Source organism: Dromiciops gliroides, chromosome 2 (genome assembly GCF_019393635.1).
Source record: "Dromiciops gliroides isolate mDroGli1 chromosome 2, mDroGli1.pri, whole genome shotgun sequence".
NCBI classification, from domain to species: domain Eukaryota; kingdom Metazoa; phylum Chordata; class Mammalia; order Microbiotheria; family Microbiotheriidae; genus Dromiciops; species Dromiciops gliroides.
The window spans coordinates 135321400-135342001 of NC_057862.1; the positions used below are offsets into that span (position 1 = coordinate 135321400).

At 38.3% G+C, this 20602-nt stretch overlaps 1 protein-coding gene across 1 annotated transcript in view; it reads right to left on the reverse strand.

Moving 5' to 3' along the window:
* Nucleotides 1-20602, reverse strand: part of IGF1R (insulin like growth factor 1 receptor) — a 389249-nt gene that overhangs the window by 43280 nt on the left and 325367 nt on the right. The window contains 5 exon segments of the mRNA XM_043982683.1: nucleotides 1426-1630; nucleotides 1872-2039; nucleotides 6303-6541; nucleotides 10776-10902; nucleotides 14526-14740. Coding sequence (XP_043838618.1) covers nucleotides 1426-1630; nucleotides 1872-2039; nucleotides 6303-6541; nucleotides 10776-10902; nucleotides 14526-14740 — 954 coding nt within the window.

Below are 20602 nucleotides of genomic sequence, written 5' to 3' on the forward strand. Positions count from 1 at the left end.
GGCAAGTCACTTAACCCTCACTACCCCACCCCCCAAAGTGTATTTCAAACTCTTTGCTGTTGTTGTTATTCATCCATCATTTTTGAAGAGGACCAATGACATCTTGGGGTGATGTCTTCACTTGTGCATGAATTGGATTTGAGTGAGGCAGAGATATACAAAATTGTCAGCCTCTCTTCCAGAGTCATCAAAGTCCAGCAGCAAGACAAAAGTTGAGACAACCAACGATAGCGTGGTAGTAGAGGACCTTGGCATCTTTGATGTCTGACTAAGCTCTAAGCACTCCACATTGCCCGCTTCAGTCACCTTCATGACAGTTGGAATAAATTGTTCTCACCTGCCCCTTCCACCAGGGGAAGTCTTCACATGCTTGGGATAGCTCAAAGGCAAAGTGACTAATGGTCTCAAATTTTTTAAATCCTGTGAGGAGTGGCCACCACATAAGAAAAAAGAACTAAAATGAGCAAAAGAAAATGCCTACATTCTTAGAGTCAGTTAGTCAGTCAACGATCTACCAACATTTATTAAGTGTTTCTTATTTACCAGGTACCTCACTAAGCCCTAAAGATACAAAGACGGGCAAAAAAGATACTTATCCCTTTCACAGTGTTTATGGTCTAACAAGAGAGATAGGACACAAACTATACACAGACAAAATATAGACAGTATAAATCGGAGATAATTAACAGTGCCTACAACTGCTCAATGACTCAGATGTGCACAGGAATTGGTAACTGGGTGTTACTAGAAGGTACCATGGGATTTATATTTTTATGCAATTCAGTAGGCACCCCCCCCACCCACCCAGATTACTTTTTATGAAATGACAATTTTTGTAGAATGATCATACTTAATTCCTCAGGCAGAATAGGAATATCCTGAACCTTGTAGGAAAAAATGGGCATATGGCTCCACTTCATATTCCTTTATCCTTAGGTCACTCTACTGCTCTTGGCAATGGCCCCGAGAGCATTCCTATTTACCAGCAACAGGATGTGATAAGGAAATGGTTTTGTTTGTGCATGCTTTAATTTGTAAGGCTGGTCTTCAGTACTGGCTCCCAAACACTAAAGGAAGGGGTTCCCTTTGGCATTTACTTAACTTCTGAAACTCTCCCTCTAATCCTCACACTTAACATTTCCTCCTTCTTTTCATGCTCCCACAGCCAGGGCTTATTTGATTTCACAATGTATCCATTTGACCAAATGCTTTGCTGCTCATTCCCCCCACAACCTTCCTTCTTGAGATATATCACCATCATTTAAAAAAAAATTTTTTTTTTGCTCTTCAGTCTCTACTATAACTGTGTTGCATGACCAATTCCTTCACCTCCCAATTGACATGAGAACCACGTGGACCTCAGGAGTCCCTAGAATCACTCTGTGAGTCCCTACTTTAGAGAGATCATGAAAGTATGAGTCAGACCTTGGTACGAAGATGGAATTGTGCAGAAAATTCTCGAAGACTTTTCTGTACTCCGCCTCTTCTTTCTCTGCTTGCTTCTCAGCCTCAGTCTTAGGACAGGCACAGCAAGGTCCTTTTTCCCCACTACAGACCTCGGTTTTAGGATTTTCTGTAACCTCTTCGACATCAATGGTGCCATCAGCATACTTTCTAATGGGAACTTTGTCTTTTTGAAAAAGGAAAATAAAAATAGAATGGATGGAAGAGTTTAAAACATACATATATAACTGTAAGGGGAAAAATGACTGCTGACAACTTTACTAAATAACTTAGCTTTTATCTTTCAACTAGAGGCTTAAGAATTTACCTGAAATGTATGGCATAAACAGATTGATGTTTTCAAACAATAGAAACTGACATATACTGGTCTCAACATCTTTTGTATGTAACACATTCAGCGTCCTTACCTTTGGAGCAATAATTGTGCCGGTAGAGGTAACTATCTTGAGGCTGCCGCTGCCATCTTACTATGTAGTAGGACAAGTTACCATTTGGGAGAGAAGGAGGATTCCACTTCACAATTAGTTGGGAGGATGAGTTAGATGCTGAAATAACATCCAAAGGAATAGAAGGAACTAGGGAGGAAAATTAAACACATGTTATAGCATGGGATGTATCTCAGATAAGTTACCAAACTAGGACAAATAAACACAAATACTATTTCATATGAGACAGATAAATTATAGGAAAGCTGGCTACCAGGTGATGACATTTTGCAGTTACATTAAGTTACAAAGACCACCTTACACTGGCATCTAAGTGATGCAATAGATGGATGGGGGGGGCAGGAAGACCAGAGTCCAAATCTTGTCTCAGGCACTTAGCTGTGAGACCCTGGGCAAGTCACCTGACCTCTGTAAGCATCAGCTTACTCATCTTGAAAGTGAGGACAATAATAGCACTTACTTCACAAGGTTGTTGTGAGGATCAAAGGAGATAATATATGTACAGAGCTTTGCAAACCCTTAAATGCTATGTGAATTATTAAGGGATTGCAAAATATTGGTGGGAAGGAGTACACATACCATCAAAATTCGTTTCTTGAAGTATTAAAGGATGTTCAAAAGAAATATATCGGGGCAACTAGGTGGTGCAGTGGATAAAGCATCAGCCCTGGATTCAGGAGCACTTGAGTTCAAATCCAGCCTCAGACACTTGATACTTACTAGTCACACTAGCTGTGTGACCTTGGGCAAGTCATTAACCCCCCACTGCCCCCCCCCACAAAAGAAATATATCTACATATCTGACTTTTCTAAATAAAAATACTGCAACTCTCATGATTATTCTCAAAAGAAATTATAAAAACCCAACATTAATGATTGTAAAAATCCAAGTCCATATGAACATTCTAAGTTTGACTACAGTTAGAACAAATCTGATTAAAGCAAAATGTACGCAATGTGATTATTTAGTAGTTATATGTAATAAGATCATGTGAGGTGTTATCTTGTGAGCAGGGGAGAAATTACTAGGAAGTTTATGCTATTTAATTCCAAAATTTTATGGGGGCTGGGGATGAGAATCTAAACACAGCATTCTTAGCAGGGTTTCAGAGATGCATAATGCAAATAAATTAGAATTAAATATTAGTGCAGATTTAAGCCATAAGGGAGAATATTTATAAATACTAAAAACAACTTAGGAGTTTTTAGGGCTGGGGACTAGACATGTGCTTCATTGCAATAGAGAACTTCAAGATAATGAAATTCTCTCTTCTAATGTAGGCCGTCAGTCACTTTCTCTGCAGTGTAGTCTGTCTTACAGAGATTCCTAGATTATGGAGAGGTGAGGTTCCTTGCTAAGAATCACAGGGTCTATATGTCAGAGGCAAAACCTGAGCTGAGATCTTCCTAGCTGGGAGGCTGGCTGTCCATCCACTACTCCGTGCTGCCTTTTTTTAAAAGCAAAATTAATGTGGACATTACAAATAACTGTTATTTTCAGGTATTTCACAAAGCAATAGGGGTACAACATTTAAATAGATGTATGAAATATAAAGCTAATCCAAAAATTCAATTATAGTCATAATCACAAACCTTTTCCCCTAAAAACTTTCATTTGAGCAGCTAGCAGTACAGATATATAATTGATTTGAGACTCTCTGCTTTTTTTTTAACTCTGTTTTTTAAAACATTTACCTTGTCATACTTGATGACAATAAATATTTCCTTGAAAACACAAGAAAAAGAAGATATAAAGATCAGGGCGGGCGGAAATCTATCAAATGGAGAAGGATCCCTGAGCAGGAGCTAAAATTTCACATATTTTCTCTGCTGATTTTGAAAAAGCAACACTACTAACCAGGAAAACACTTAACTCTAGGCAAATCACAGTAATTTGGTTTAACTTTCTATTTCCTCCTCCCCCCTCCTTTTCTTCACAACCCAAATCCAAAACTAACTTGGGCAGAAAAGGAAGGTTACCATGAAGCCCCTTTAGCCCCCTGTGAAAATTTGTTCTAGTTTGTGTTTATTTTTAAAAAGAAAAAGAAAAACAACCTAAATTTTGAAGTTTCTTCCAGAATGCAAGTCTCTCTCACTCTAAGACACATTAGCAACATTTTCATCCAGCACATTTTTAAAATTAGAAGAGGATAACCAGCTCCAGGATACTTTAAAAATATTATCATGCACACACAAGGTTCTGTACACCTTCAAGGCATGATTCTTTTGGGAAAGGATATGACTAACACTAGCTTTTTTTTTTTTTCAAAGTAAATAAGACCACTTGATACTCAGCCACATGAGGGTTTCCAAAAATAAGTATTTCAAAAACAAACAACTTATCCACACATATTTCATATGATAGATGATGCAAAACAGCAGATACCTGAGGCAAAGAGCCATGCATTTCCTTATCCCTGTCATCATCCATACCATTTTAGAAAGATGGAAAGACAAAGTACACCAATGGACAGGCTGTTTCTTCAAGTGCCAGTTTTTCATTTTTATAGGAAGGAAGGAAAGCCCTTTCACTGTAGGTGTGTAAATGTTCTTTCCCCTGGCTCTCCCACATTCCAAGATGAGCAATTTACCCCATAAGGATCCATATGGCTCACCCACCACCTTCTTGGGCAAAAAATGCCACTCTTGAATGCCATGTCACTATAGCCCATTATCCTTTCACTACTTTTGGAAAACTGGATGTAAAACTTTCATGGGTATCATTTCATCTCTGTCAGTTGACCTAAGTGAGGCAGCTTACAGGCACATGGAAGAGGAGAGAGAAAGCTTTGCAGATTTGTAAAAGGCCTACCCACTTAAGCCAGCTTCTGTCTGACCTTCACTGCTATTTTTTTTTTTTTTTTTTAGTGAGGCAATTGGGGTTATGCGACTTGCCCAGGGTCACACAGCTAGTAAGTGTTAAGTGTCTGAGGCTGGATTTGAACTCAGGTCCTCCTGAATCCAGGGCCGGTGCTCTATCCACTGCGCCATCTAGCTGCCCCCTTCACTGCTATTTAATATTGTTTTGTGGAACTTTGTGGAAGCTTGCAACAATTACTAGGTAACCAAAAATGACCATGTGAATGGGATATTAAGAGTTCTAAAAAAAAAAACAAACCTGTGTTTTCCTACCTTTCATTTACTAAGCTGGCTTCTAGATATTTTCAAGTGGAAGGAGAACAAAATTTCTTACTCTATTAAGTACTTTCTAAAGTTAGGAGTTAAGCAGTAAAAGGATACTTTGGGAAAATATGATAAACCCAGTAAGAGCGTCATCACTATCATCAACAAGCCATTTGGGACAGCTCTAAATCTATGATCTTTGGAACTTAAAAAGATACAAAATTTGAATACCAAATCATGTAATGGATATAACAAAAGATGGGGTTTGGCCAACTGCAAGTTTGTATTCTGAGAAGAAAAAAAGGGCAGGCAAACAATAGATGTTATATATTTTGAGTCCTTCCTTCCTTCCTTCCTTCCTTCCTTCCTTCCTTCCTTCCTTCCTTCCTTCCTTCCTTCCTTCCTTCCTTCCTTCCTTCCTTCCTTCCTTCCTTCCTTCCTTCCTTCCTTCCTTCCTTCCTTCCTTCCTTCCTTCCTTCCTTCCTTCCTTCCTTCCTTCCTTCCTTCCTTCCTTCCTTCCTTCCTTCCTTCCTTCCTTCCTTCCTTCCTTCCTTCCTTCCTTCCTTCCTTCCTTCCTTCCTTCCTTCCTTCCTTCCTTCCTTCCTTCCTTCCTTCCTTCCTTCCTTCCTTCCTTCCTTCCTTCCTTCCTTCCTTCCTTCCTTCCTTCCTTCCTTCCTTCCTTCCTTCCTTCCTTCCTTCCTTCCTTCCTTCCTTCCTTCCTTCCTTCCTTCCTTCCTTCCTTCCTTCCTTCCTTCCTTCCTTCCTTCCTTCCTTCCTTCCTTCCTTCCTTCCTTCCTTCCTTCCTTCCTTCCTTCCTTCCTTCCTTCCTTCCTTCCTTCCTTCCTTCCTTCCTTCCTTCCTTCCTTCCTTCCTTCCTTCCTTCCTTCCTTCCTTCCTTCCTTCCCTCCCTCCCTCCCTCCCTAAGAGGTAGCTATATTTCCTAATTAAACTAGGTAAATCCTATGGAAAAGCCTGGATCATGTTGGGAAATAAGGGGATTGGTATGTACAAAGTGGGAAACTGTTCTAAGTATGGGGGGAACTGTGTTAGAGGAGAGAACACAGGGGAATTAGAAATAGGAAAAACAAAAAGCGTGTGGTATACAAAAGCAACAGATTGAGATGATCAAAGATACCCCCCCCCCCACCAAATAGACTTATTTCATCTCTAAATCCATTTCTATAATGTCTATGTGTCCTGCTATTGAGCTAAAGGGGGGAAAAGTCTAGCTGGATAGTGCTATTTGATACTATATCATATGGTAAATACCTGCAGCTTTGGTACGGATATATACAATTTCACTCTTTGCTCCCCGGATGTGGTCATTCTCCACCATCGTGAGAGTAACTGCTTTGACGTAGATAGCGTACTGAGTCCAAGGTTTCAGTCCCTGCAGTAAAATTCCAGGTTTGACATCCTTATTTGGAGGGAGGTCCACATCAACCATGTTCCAGCTGTTAGAGCCACATGCATCTTGCCCGTCATACTCAGTGACATTCTTGAATGGTCTGAAAAACAATCAGTGAAATACATAGGGTATTTTGGAACACTTAAAAAACCAAAACTTGCCTGGGAGAGTATCACATCAGACTGGGTTTTACAGCAGAATAAACTAGATCAATATCTCTTGGTTTTACCTTCTTTTCCCACCTACTAGAGAACTGAATACTCTGAGTCAGGTGGAAAATTGAGTTCCCATAACCACTGAGGTAGTCAAGGTATCCTTTAAGAAGACAGGAAATTGCTATTTACTTCCTTTCCACAGGACAGCAGATCAGTAGCATTTTAAGCCGACGTTTTGCCATTAAGAGGCACCAACAAATTAATTACCAGAGGAAAATATCGGCTATTAGTATGGACTAAGGGCAACATTAAATGTAAAATGATTTTTTCTCCCTCAAGGAAAGAAGAAACTGCTACAAAGTAGCATCTGCAGCTTAGCAGCCCCAAACAATTATGAGGCTATCCATTTAGAAGACTCATGAATTAAGTAATAGGTTATCACAAAAGGAAAGAACATTTCTCAATTCATTTAATTCATTATGCTGCCCCTCCCAGGTCAGCAATGGGGGGTGGGGGAACTTAGCTCTTCTTAATATTGCTCTTCATGCACCTCCAGGCTGGAAAGCTCAGTCATCAGTGACTTCTCTCATCTTTACCATCTGCCTTTGCCTTTTGTGGCCACTCCTTTAATTCTGGCTTCCATTACCTTTCACCTAGACTACTGTAATAAAAGCTTCTCAACTAGACTCCCAATCTCTAGTCTTCCCCCTTGCCAAGTAATTCTCCACAGTTGTCAAAATAATTCAAGAAACAAACAAGTCTAACTGTGTCACTCCTCCCTCATCAAAAACCTCCAGTGGTTCCCTCCTGCCTCTAGGATAATACAGTGATCTGACAGCCACAGTAAGTAGCACAGTAAGTAGATAGAGCTCTGGGCCTGAAGTCAGGAAGACCTGAGTTCAAATCTGACCTCAGGTACTTATCAGTTATGTGACCCTGGGCAAGTCACTTAACTATGTTTGCCACAGTTTTATCATCTGTAAAATGATCTGGAAAAGAAATGGTAAACCACTTCAGTTTCTTTGCCAAGAGAACCCAGAAAAAGGGGTCACGAAGAGTCAGACACAACTGAAAAGTGACTAAACAAACAAACCAATCCCCAGGGTTACTTTGAGGATCAGTGAGATAATAACTGGAAAGTGCTTAGCACAGTGCCCTGCACATAGTAGGTCCTATATAAATGTGTTAGTCATTATTATTATCTGAACTTTCAAATTTCTTCCCAACTATTATACTACTACAGATTCCTCTAACTCAACATGCTGTCTCCCACCTCAGTGTGCTCACAGAGGCCACGTCCCATACCTGGAAGAGATTCCCTCCTCACCTCTTCCTCAGAGGTTCAGCTTGGGTTCTGTCTCTTCAATAAAACCGTGATTGTTCCCTCACAGAAAGTGTTCTCTCCTCCTTGAATTTTTGTAGAGCACTCTGGATCATGGATTGAGAGACCCAAGAGACCATGGGCAGCTAGGTGGCACAGCGGATAGATAGAGTGCCATGCCTGAAGTTAGGAAGACTTCAAAGTCAGGAAGAATTCAAAGCTGATCTGAGACACTTACTAGCTGTGTGACCCTTAAACTTGTTTGCCTCAGTTTCCTCATCTGTAAAATGAACTGGAGAAAGAAATGACAAACCACTCCAGTATCTCTGTCAAGAAAACCCCAAATGGAGTCACAGAGAGACAGACATGAATGAACAACAACAACCCAAGAGAAGGGACCATATAGGGCAATCCCCTCATCGTACAGTTGAGGAAGCTAAGACCCAGCGGAATTATTGCTCAAGTTGACAAAGGCAGTAATAAGTTTGTGATTTGAATCCAGATGTTCTGATTCTTATTCAAGCAATCTTCCACTAGTCCGCTATGGACCCATTTCCCTCCATTATATCTCAGGGGTTTGTTGTTATATTTCTCTGTGTGCTCCACTTCTACTCCTAATTAGAGAATGTTTTCCTTGAGGTCAGGACTGTGTCATTTTAAAATTTTATAATCCTAGTACCTATTTCCATACCTGACAGATGCATATGCATACACATATACATACATATCTACACATGTTACATATATATATATATATATATGTCTGTATACACACATACATACTTTCTCCATACACAGACACACACACACACACACATTTATATATGGAACTATTTGGTCTAGAACTGTAATTTCATCAGTGTGGGGAACTCCCAGTGCAGAAACTACCTACACAGACACAGACCACAAAATCATCTCTACCTTATAGTCTTAGGGAGTTGCCTAGGACCATTAAAGGTTAAATAGCTTACCCATAAATCACTTAGTAAGTATGTTTCAGAGGACGACTTAAACCCAGGTCTTCTTAAATCCAAGACTAGCTTTTATCTACTATCTTAGCTGTTCTTTCCTATGTTACCCTACCTCTCTCAGCATAGTGCCTAGAACATAATATGTAAATCTTTGTTGAGAAGATGGTGTCAAATCCTTAAGACTATTCCAAAAGAAAAAAAAATTAAGTCCTTTAAATTAGTAAACTTAATAACTGTTATGTTATTTTTTGTTGTTTTTGTTGTTGTTGTTTTTGTTTTTAGTGAGGCAATGGGGGTTAAGTGACTTGCCCGGGGTCACACAGCTAGTAAGTGTTAAGTGTCTGAGGCCGGATTTGAACTCAGGTACTCCTGACTCCAGAGCTGGTGCTCTATCCACTGCACCACCTAGCTGCCCAATAACTGTTGTGTTATTAAATATTAATCATATTAAATTAGTAAATGTAATAAGACTATTGTGGTTCTCTCCTGTCACATTATGATAGACCACAAGAACAGGTAGGCATTTTGCTATTTGGGTTTTGAATATAAAAATACTGCTACAAATTGGTGATGGGGACATGATATAACAATAGCTGTTACTCTAATATTTTTTATTTTAAAAATGTTTCAGCATCACTATCCCTTTCCAATTATATCCCCTCTCTGCCCTAAATCCTCTCTTGTAACAAGTAAGAATAATCAAGCAAAATAAATCATTATATTGACCATTTCTGACATGTACACAGGCTTCATTACAGACATAGAGTCTGCCATCTCTTTAAGAGGTGGGGGTTTTCTTCCCAATAATCAGAGACTGATCCCTTCCAATTAGCTACATCCTTTCTAAGTGGCAAATTGTTGAACAGCCACTGTTCTCCATGTAAGCTAACAAGTAAGAAATAGGAGAAAGGGAGTATTTGGTGTTGCTATAATTCCTTTAGGATGACTAGAGACCAGGAGCCTCAGAGTAAAGAGTGAGCTAATGAAGGGGGGTAGTAAGACTGAGTAGATATGGTGACTGATTAGGAACAAAGAAAAAGGAAGCAACGAGGTGATTCTGTAGTTGCAAAGCTGAAGGACCAAAAGATTGATAGCACCATTCATAGGAATGGGAAAGCTGGAAAGAAAAGCCAGTTCTGGAGTCCAAAGAATGAATTTAATTTTAAGTTTACTGAGTTTAAAGGAAATGGAACTTTTTGAGATTTAGAAATCTGAGCTTGAGGTGAGAAAATTACAGTTTCAAATGTAGACTTGGGAGTCCATTGCATACAGATGGTAATAATAGCACAAGAACAGATAAGCTCCCTGAGGGGAGGAGGTATAGACACGGAAGAGGAGAAGTGATGGAGGATCAATCAGATCATCAGATCAAGTGATGGAGGAAGACAATACTGGTGGTGCAATAACTGAAAGAGACTGAGTTAAAGGAAGCATTACATTCACCAGTGGTCTGTTTTTAAATTTGGGAGTAGACTTACCAATTTAAATGAAAGATGCAATATGGCAGACACAGCACAGGGGTAAAAAGAGTTTCCAGAAGTATGAGACATAATTTGGGGCACAAATGCTTTTGAAAAGCTCTCTCTCTTTGGATTAGGTTAAATATCTCTAAATACCCACTAAATAATGAAAGACTTCAAACTAACATTTTCCTACTTCTGTTTCCCACTAGATTGAGCACTGTGTGATGGCCAAAGAAAGCTTGAACAGAAGGGCACTTGAGGATGAAAAGAGGGCACTACAAATAGTAGTGATTTCCCTAGGGCCTTTGCTGACTCACTTGATTCTTCATTCAGCTAATAAACACAACCGTCAAAAGAGTAACCTCATCCACTCTTCATGCTATCTACGGAATGACATCATTAGGCTCAGACCAAGGATACTCACGCCTCTTTGAAGTAAACAGTAAAGCTAATAAGATCCCTGTAATCAGGAGGCCGATAACGTTGCCAAGTTAGCTTAATCCGGTTCTTCATTGTAGTGTTGGAAATGAAATGCAAAACGTCACTTTCACCTGAAGCACAAAGAAAGGTCAATTAGTGACAAAATGTGTTTTGTTTTCCATAGTCACATGATGACTGATTTTCCCATACTAGTCACTGAAATTAGCTGTATCATCATTTTTAATCGAAGTTTCTAGATGGCTTTACTGATACTAGCAACTCTTAATTTTTAATAAGTTGATAATTTCTAGGGTCTTCTAAAAATGTATTAAATGATGACCACATGACCTAGACACATATCTAGAGAAATGGAAGGGCTGCCATTTGTCATACAACACAATGTAGTTAGTGAGGAATCTGCTCAGTTTGTCTTAACAGTGGGAAACAGTGGGGCCACTTTAATGTATGAGAAGGTGATATTATCTATCTAAGCAATCTCCACTAAGACCTGAGCTATCAGTGAGACTCAATTATGGTCAAAAAAATATGTCTGTGGGGCAGCTAGGTGGCTCAGTGGATAGAGCACCAGCCCTGGAGTCAGGAGGACCTGAGTTCAAATCCAGCTTCAGACACTTGACATTTGCTAGCTGTATGATCCTGGCTGAGTCATTTAACCCCAATTGCCCCCCCCCCAAAGTCTGTGCAAGACTGAGTACTCTTTTATTTATTCTGGCTTCTGTCTTTTAGATTTACATCTTCCATAGTGAAAATGACAAAACTATAATTCTAAAGCCCAGTCCTGATAAAACTCCAAGAAATAATCTAGTCTGATTCAGCACTTGTTAACGAACAGATTGAGAAGAAACCTTGAGATTAAGGCTCTAGGCTGGTTTGGGACTAAAAATGGGCAAGACTGGTAGCTCCTATGGTACAAAAAGATATTTCATGATATCAAATTGAATATAATAACGTTCGAGGGCAACAATTATCTAAACCCTAATGATTAGGATTGAAGATGATGATGATGAATAGCTAATATTTATAAGAGCTTTAAGGTTTACAAAGCACTTTACAAATATTGCCTCATGTTATTTTTAAAACAACCTTATGATTGTAGGTAGAAACTACAGGATCACCTCTGTTGTTGTTCAGTCATTTTTCAGTCATGTGTGACTTTGTGAACCTGTTTGGAGTTTTCTTGGAAAAAATACTAGAGTGGTTTTCCACTTCTTTCTTCAGCTCATTTTACAGATGAGGAAACTAAGGCAAACAGGGTTAAATGACTTGACCAGGGTTACACAGCTAATAAGTGTCCCAGGTCAAATTTGAACTCAGGTCTTCTTGATTCCAGGCCTAGTGTCCTATCCACTGTGACATCCAGCTGCTCCTGGTCACAAAGCTAGTAAGTACTAGGGGGAGGATCTAAACCCAAATCTCTCTTGACTCTAAACCCAGCACACTTCTTAGTACACACCCTGTCCCTTGGGCACACAAATGTTTTGTCCCAGTTCAGTCTGGAATAGGGAGCATAAGTTGCTAGGGAGCAACAAGCCTTGAGAAAAACTGGTTCTTTCTGCCAGGTCCTTCCCAGAACAATAGAGAAACAAAAATGGGATGAGTAAGGAAGAGAAAAGAGATTTCTCTATGTTTCTTTTGGTTTTCTATCTCACAGTCAAGTGTATATTAACCATCAGGAAAGAATCCTCAATCTGAAAACTCAATGCCTACATCATAGCCTCACACTTGTATATCTCTAAACAGTACATATTAAAAGTTTTGGTCAATCATGTCAGACATGTCCAACTCTTAGTGGTTCCATTTTGGGGTTTTCTTGGTAGAATACTAGAGTGATTTGCCATTTCCTTCTCCAGCTCATTTTACAGATGAGGACCTGAGGCAAAAGTACTACATGAAAAGGAATATGGTGGCTGCTTGGGAAGCCAATCTGTTCATATGAAAGGGGATAGTAGACAATTTTTTCCGGCTCACATTTGCCCTCAGTTTACAAAATAGTTAGTTAAACAATCTTGGAAACTGAAAAAGCTAAATGATTGATTTTTGAGAAAATAACTCAAATGCTACTAACATGCTATCCCTTTGTTCACAATGACGCTGACCTGTCATCAGCAGAACACGTTGAGTTGTTTTCCTGGCAATGGCAGTGGAATTGTCAAGACTGACCCAGAGTAAGAAATGCATTTTGAATTGTTTTTTTCTAGTAAGGACAATGGAATTGTCTTGAATGACCCATCCATACTCTCTTGCCTGGTCACCTGTGTGACTAATAGCATGAATTTAGAAAAGAGAAGGCTGAAGTGAGAAGCACAGTTTATGACAATGAAACAGAGTAAAGCTAACAGAATGAAACCACTGACACATTGGTGTCTTCAGTATGGTGCTCTAACCGTGCACAGATAAATTCAACTCGAAGATAATACACATTAATTTGAGCCTAGGAAGATGCCATAGAAACTTATCTGGTGGTTAGAAATGTGGGAATTATTTCCCTTGAAAGGAAGTGTTTCCAATAATTATGATTTGATAGATCAGGTTAGTTAAAGATTGAAGAGAAATATGCTTTCAAAATATTGTTATGTGGATTCTGTGGTAGTTGGGTTGTTTGTTTTCTTATGGAAGTGGTATGGCTAAAGAGGGTGAAAAGCTATGAGTGAAAGAAAGAAGCAAGGGAAATTGGGCTCCTAGTTTATGAAGACACAGCAGCTTTCCAGGTAAATCTCTCTTGGCTCGAGGACTTCTGATTCAACAGTGTAAGAGTCTATCATGTTAATACAGCTACCAACTAAACAAACTAAAGCTGAATGTAAAAACTACTTGTGGAGCTCTTTAGCAAACCACCTTGGTATTTAAAAATGTCTACCCCGCAAAACCCTCTCCCATCATTTTCCTCATCAAAAGAAAAGGGATAAAGGTTTTTACTATCTTCACATTTCAGCTTATTAATGATGGAGAGGAGAGTAAACTCCTCAATTTGATTTGGCTTCTGGTTCACTTGCATTATTCTCTCCTTCTCCATCCCCTCTGGAAATACTTCCCTAAAAAAAAATCACCTCTCTGCAATGGAGGCTTATATGATAACTTCTGAGTACATTTTTACAAATGAGTTACAATGGCTTGAAAGTAAATGTCTTCCAACAAAATTAATTTAGACTCTGATTTTCTGGCTCTCTCTACACTTTTATTTCCCATCCTGGTTGAGAGATGGGGGGAGGGGGAGAAGGGTTATGAAACCTAACTAAAACAGTTTTAAGGAACTGTTGGTGGCTGACACTGGCTGTGGTTGTATCACTGGCTAACTCCACATCTGTAATTCCTTTAAAATAGTAAGGGCTCAGTTAGCTAAAATCAGTGGCCCTGGTGAGCCATTGTCTCTTCTTTAAACAAGAATCTATGCTAGATTCTGGTTATATATTCATATCTAAAGAGACAGTCTACTACTATGTGTATTCCAGAAATACCATATTGAAATCTGAGCATAGACACACACTGTTATTCATCTTGCTAATACACATGCTTACTAAAGGAAATATACAAACATAAAAATAGGATGATCTGCCATTAAAACGAACTGAAGGATTTCATGACTTTTTCTAAAATCCATTTTACAGCCTATGGTCTAATTCTACAATAAGTTAATAAACAGGGATTGGGATATAGGAAAATGGACAAATTAAATAGGAAAATAAGGTTATTATTTATCACTATTTTTTAACAATACTTTTGAACATTAACTTACAAGAAGCTCTTTCTCCATTGTTCCTAGTGTTTATGTCCCCTTTGCTCTGGCGACCTTTAGTTCCAGACACTTCCTCCATTCGATAAATTTCAGAAACACACAATTTGGGATTAAAAGCAAAGTGCATTTTCCCTTCCTTGATTGTCAGATTATGAAGGTTCCAGTCCCAGAGCTGCTGTAGATTTTGGTTATCAAGGACGTAGAAAGAATAATTCCTGTGAAATGATAAATGAGTATTAATGTACATATAGTTTTCTGGTGCCAGTCTTTAGAGTGCAGCTATTCAACATATTTCTTTTTTAGCATTCTGCTTTATACTGTATTTCCCTTGACAATTATGGATTTGGTTATTAACAGCATGTAAGAATAGATAGTTACTATTAACAATGGTAACAAAATGATTCAAAGACAACATTCTGAAATCAATAAGACACTAATTAATTTTTATGACCTCTATTACCAACAAATAATGTTTCTTATACAAGAGGATGTTACTAGTATCATTCCATAGCAAATGCCTTCATAATTTTTCTTAGTACAGTACTCTATATATGTTTATGTATATATGCACCCACATACACATGAAATAAGTATAACACAGAACAGCAATACTGTTAACCAAGCAGAACATTTTTTTCAAATGCCATTATCCTTGGGATTTAATATAAGTTTCCCATTAGGAGAAAATGGAATATTGGATAGGATGCTGTGATGGAGACAGGCTGGTAACTGCACCAGCTAACACACCCTGTGCAACACTTTCAGATGACTCTCTACTGTCGATATGAATCAACTTGAAAATAACTGTTCCCATGACTAGCTGAATAAGATTTATAGGGGGAAAAGTACCTGTCGATGATGAGATTTATGGGGGTGGGGGACGAAGTATCCTGTCAATGATGATGTTTCAAAGTCAGAAGAAAGAATCAACAAATCACCGTTAACCTTTATCTTAATACTAGGCAAAGCTTGATATAGCTTTCCTTATGCCCATTTCACAACGAGAAAGAATTGCACTAAAACACCTTAATGAACAAAACATTCTTTTTCCCAAGAAGGGAAACAGGAATTATGATCCATGATTTTGACAAATGAGTGTCAGACGCCCTGAAATTTGTACCTCTGATTAACTACTTTAAAACATGATTATGTTTTGCAATAAATGCAAGCAACATTTAAAAGTTTTGGAAGGGGAGTCAGGAAAAAAGCCAATGCTAGTCAAGAATAGGTATTTGGGATACAATATAAAATTCTCAAGTCCCCCAAAAGGCATCAAAACAACAACCATACACACCTTGAGACAGCCCCTCTCCCTCTCTCTTATCCATCTGGCTATATTGCTATCATTTAAAATTCAAGCTTTGGAAACATCTCTTTTAAAGTGTCTTTAATGATTAACTTGGAATTAAGGTATAACTCGTGTACAAAACTAGATTGCCTTCCAAACCATTCCCCCATTAACTTATGTTGAATTTTTTAGAGTTAGTAGTCCATTAATTTAAGAACAATTACATATTCTGAGCTCAATTTTCATCATTGCTTAACTTAATAAGAAGTTGGTTTTCCTTTTGACTAACTTTTTTTTTTCTAAATCTTTTAAGTTGAGTAAATCAAATACTTAAAAATAATCTTTTCCTTGTATGTAAACTAGATTTTTCTCCTGGATTCCAGAAATCCATTTTAGCTGCTCAAGCAAATGAACCTGTTTCTGTATCCAGGGTTAGCTTTTTAATTTGTACCACAGACCTCCTCAAAAAAGCTGGCCTTCCTAGCTGATTTCAGAGTTGACACTCCCAACAGTAAGTATTAATTGAATGTCTAGAGAAGGAGAAAAGGACAAGTATGACTGTTGCTTAAGATAAAGAGGAGAGGCATAAATCTGAGAGTCATAAAGTTATGGGAAAAGAATAGGAAAATTCTTCCTTCAATTCCTACATCTCCAGCTCAAGTTAGGCTTGGTAGGGTTAGCAACAATGACAGCTCTTGCTTATATTTTTTCTGGGAAAACTCTGGGTTATCTAAACTTGATTGATGGGATGTATGCAAATACAACAAAACAGGTCACCTTACAAGTGCAGGAAAAAAAACAAAACACCTGAAGTTGCCTCTTCAGAACTGGCCCTAGGGGGCATCAAAACACAGCATACCAGAAGTGACCTGAAACTGAGAGGAATCTTCAGTTCTCCAGTGGTCAAAGCCTTGCCCAATAGGGAAACCAAATACTTGGATACTTGGTATTTGGGTAGGTTTCCATTTGCTAATTTATGATGATACAGATTTGCCTAATTATAATGATGATATTTTAATGGATCCATAAAAAAACCCCTTTCATTTATCACTTTAAGGTTGGTAGAGTATTTTGTATATATGGTAGAAAGAGGACTGGATTTGGCGTCAAGAGACTTGGGTTTTAAATCGATCATTGAATCAATGTTTTTATTAAAAACCTCCCACATGCCAGGCACTGTGCAACACACTGGGGATACCAGTAGATAGTATAAAACAAGTCTTAATCTCAAGGAACTTGCATACTAATGGGCTCTATGACCTAATGTGTAGAACTTTTGCTAGTCACATAATGTGAATCTCTGTTTGCTCATTCCTAAAATGGAAATAATGATACCTGCAATAAATACTTTCTGGAGTTGTCAAGAGGATCAAATGAAATAACTCCTATAAAGTGCTTTGTAAAACATGAGGCCTCAATCGAGAAGGCTGACATTTAAGTCCTGCCTCAGATACACACAGATGTGTTATACTGGGTAAGTCATTTAATTTATCAAGATTCCTATGTAAGACTCTCAGCAGAAGATCTGCATTGACAGAAAGAGTTGTTACACTGATATAATCGCAGGTCTGCACCTTCCTACCCTCTCTCCCCACAATGTAGAAACTTATTTGATTTTCAAGAAATCGACCTCTTCATTATAAGCTGAGAGAGATGAGGAGAGAAATGGTGAAGCCATCATTTTTCTGAAGGCCTAAGAGTTTTAGTGAACTCTAAGTTCAGCATCAATGGTATGATAAAGACGTCAATAACAAATGTTTTCTTGGGCTCCGTTATAAGCAGAGTATCCAGGACTAAACAAATGATCATGTACTCTGCCTTGATTAGACACCTCTGGTGTTCACTTCTGAGCACCATATTTTAGGAAGGACATTAATAGCTGGAGTTGAGCAAGCAGGATGATGAACAATTCTCTAAACTACTGGTATCAAACTCAAATAGAAATGATTCCTGCAGGCCTCATATCGACCTGGGAAACCACAAATTAACCTTATGTTGTATTGTATTTTTATTTATTTTGTTAACCATTTCCTAATCACATTTTAATCTGGCTCAGGCAGCACTTGGGAGTTTTGTAGCCACTGTATGTTTGACACTACTGTTCAGAATCAGATGTTCTTGGCTGGGCTTGACTTGGGTCAGTCCTCTGGTAGTTTATATTCAATATTGGATCAAAACAAAATGCTAGCGGGCCATTCAGTAGTAAACAAAGGGAGATTTAATTAGACAAAGAAGGAGAATAAAGGAAATTCCCTTGCCTGAGCTGCCTACAGTGTTTCATGAAGCAATAGCACATGCCTGGACCTCACTCATTCTGGTTGTTTTGTACTTAAGTGACCAGAAAGTGATGTTGACAGCCTGAGCCAATAAAGTCTCAAGGAGGTTTTCAATACATTTTAAGATAAACTATTTCAACTTGCATTGGGGAAGGGGTTAGGATGTTGCTCTTACCACGCCTGCCAAATAAAAGAACTAGGTTTGCTAAATCTGGAGAAGTAAGGAACACTGACTGGGTTCAAGTTGTAAAAAGACAAGGTAAAACAGCATTGACAACAACCACAAGAATACCACTCCCTGATAATTAGAGCTACTAGAAAGTGTAAATTGGGTTCCAAAGTAAGGGCTATAACAACCATGTCCTAAGTATGATGTAAATTCTTGTTTAAACAGGGGCTAAATTAGAGAGGTGATATGGTACAGTAAGAAGAGCAAAGTACTTGGGAGTTTTGAATTGGCATGATGGTCCCAAGCTAAAATTCAGGCTCTATCATTCACTACCCGGGTGATATTAGGCAAGTTATATAATCTCTTTGGGTCTCGATTTCCTCATCTACAAAATGAGGTGTTGGACTAGATGATCTTTGAGATTCTTTTCAACTCTACTAATTTTGTGATTCTGTGAAACCTTAAGTATATTCCCCATTACCCTTTGATGTCACAAAAGGCCATTGTGCAAATAAGGCAGTGCTTAAAGTTACACTAAACAAGTCTTAGATATCCTAAGCAAAGGTATCTCTCTACCTTTATGAATCTTAATAAAGCATCAAATGAAACTCTCTTTCTTTATCTGCTTAACTACTGATCAAAAGCCTAACTACTTACTGCCTTGCCTCCACTGCTTGCAGGGATAAAAATTAGAAGCAGATGGCAAAAATGGGCAGGACTTGCACAGTTCCTTTCTAAAGGTCTTCTACCAGTGGAATTTTTAACCAATTAAAAAAAAATCCACCTGTATTCCACCATACCATTAACATTCCCAGGGAGCAAGAAGGTAGATTGTTCAAGGCTCTGAGTTACAGTATTAGGTGTGCTAACCTGTGGCCAATTGGTAGGCACTTAATTACTACACATTGGTAGGTACCAGAGCATACTAACTAGCTTAAGTTTTAAGACCAATCCAAACCAAACTTGTTGAGTCTTCATAGCCTTCCTTAACCTCCTGGATATGGAAGAGAAGGGTACTAAATAAGATTTCACTGCTATAAAGCCTAATTTGCTTGGCATCCTTAAAGAATGAGTTGATCTTTAACAGGACATAAAGATTGAAAGATCCTTATGTCATAAGACTACCTCTTAGTCCCCTTCAGACTAGAGATGATGGTACTGAAGCCCAGAAAGGTTACACAGGTAATACATGGAGTGAATGTGAACTCAGGTCTTCTGACTCCAAACCCAGTAATCCTTTTACTTTACTGTTCAATACAAATGGCCAGACAGCTAGGGTTAACTCCTTCTAAGTGATAAAACTTTTGAGTTGTTTTAATGAAAATCTTTCTAAAAGTTATCATTTTCCTGCCTTCTTAAATTATATTGAACATATTTTAATTTTTGTTTTGAAACAGGACATGACTTTTAAAATTTTATTATTTTGATTATGGTATAGTAGATCAATCAATATGGTTATTGATTATCAATATAAACCATTGTACTAAGTTCTATTTCTATACAGATACTAAATAGACCTAGACTATTATGCTTTCTGAACTCTCATCTGCTTTATATAATTCCTGGGAGAAGACTGGATCATCTAAACTTGGTAGATGAAATCTACTCAATTTCAAGAAATCAGGTCCTCTTACTAGAGAAAAGGTAAAATCGGTGACTTGTTCACCTGAATACAAAAGACCTATGATAAGCTCCAGGCACACTCTGATGCTTTGAGGACCACTATGGGCAATTCTGGTATGGGAATTTTGTTCCTTCTCCTTCTGCAGGCTAATTAAATCTTTTTATAGTTGTTGTCTTCTTCCCTTGACGAAAGGCTATCACTTCGTACTGCTGTCAGTGTGCCTTTCTCCAGGCACTGTTCTACCCACTTTGATTCTAATTTGTTACTTCTAATCAGCTGAGACCAGGAAACAAGAAAACCAGGGCAGTTATAACTACTCATTCAGTTAGAGTAACTGCACTGCTAAAGAAAAGTCAGTGCTGTTCTCTTGTGCATGGACTTTGTGTTATCTATTTGACCTACTCAGAGTCCTTAAAAAACGATTTTTTTTTAAACCAGACTCGCTATTTCATCTCTGTAGAGAGCTCCCAGGAAAAAAACTTGCTCTATTAATATAGATTCATACCTTCTTTGCAACTTATAGGCACAGAAAAAGTAAGTGACTTTACCAGGGTCACACAGTCAGCACATAGCTAAAGTCAGATGTGAACTGACTCTAAGGCCACTATCCACTAGGTCTCACTGCCTTGCTTTTAATTTTTTTCTTAATAATAAACATTTTTTATTTATAGTTTGGGGGTTCCAATTTTTATCCCTCTTGCTTTTATTTTATTTTATTTT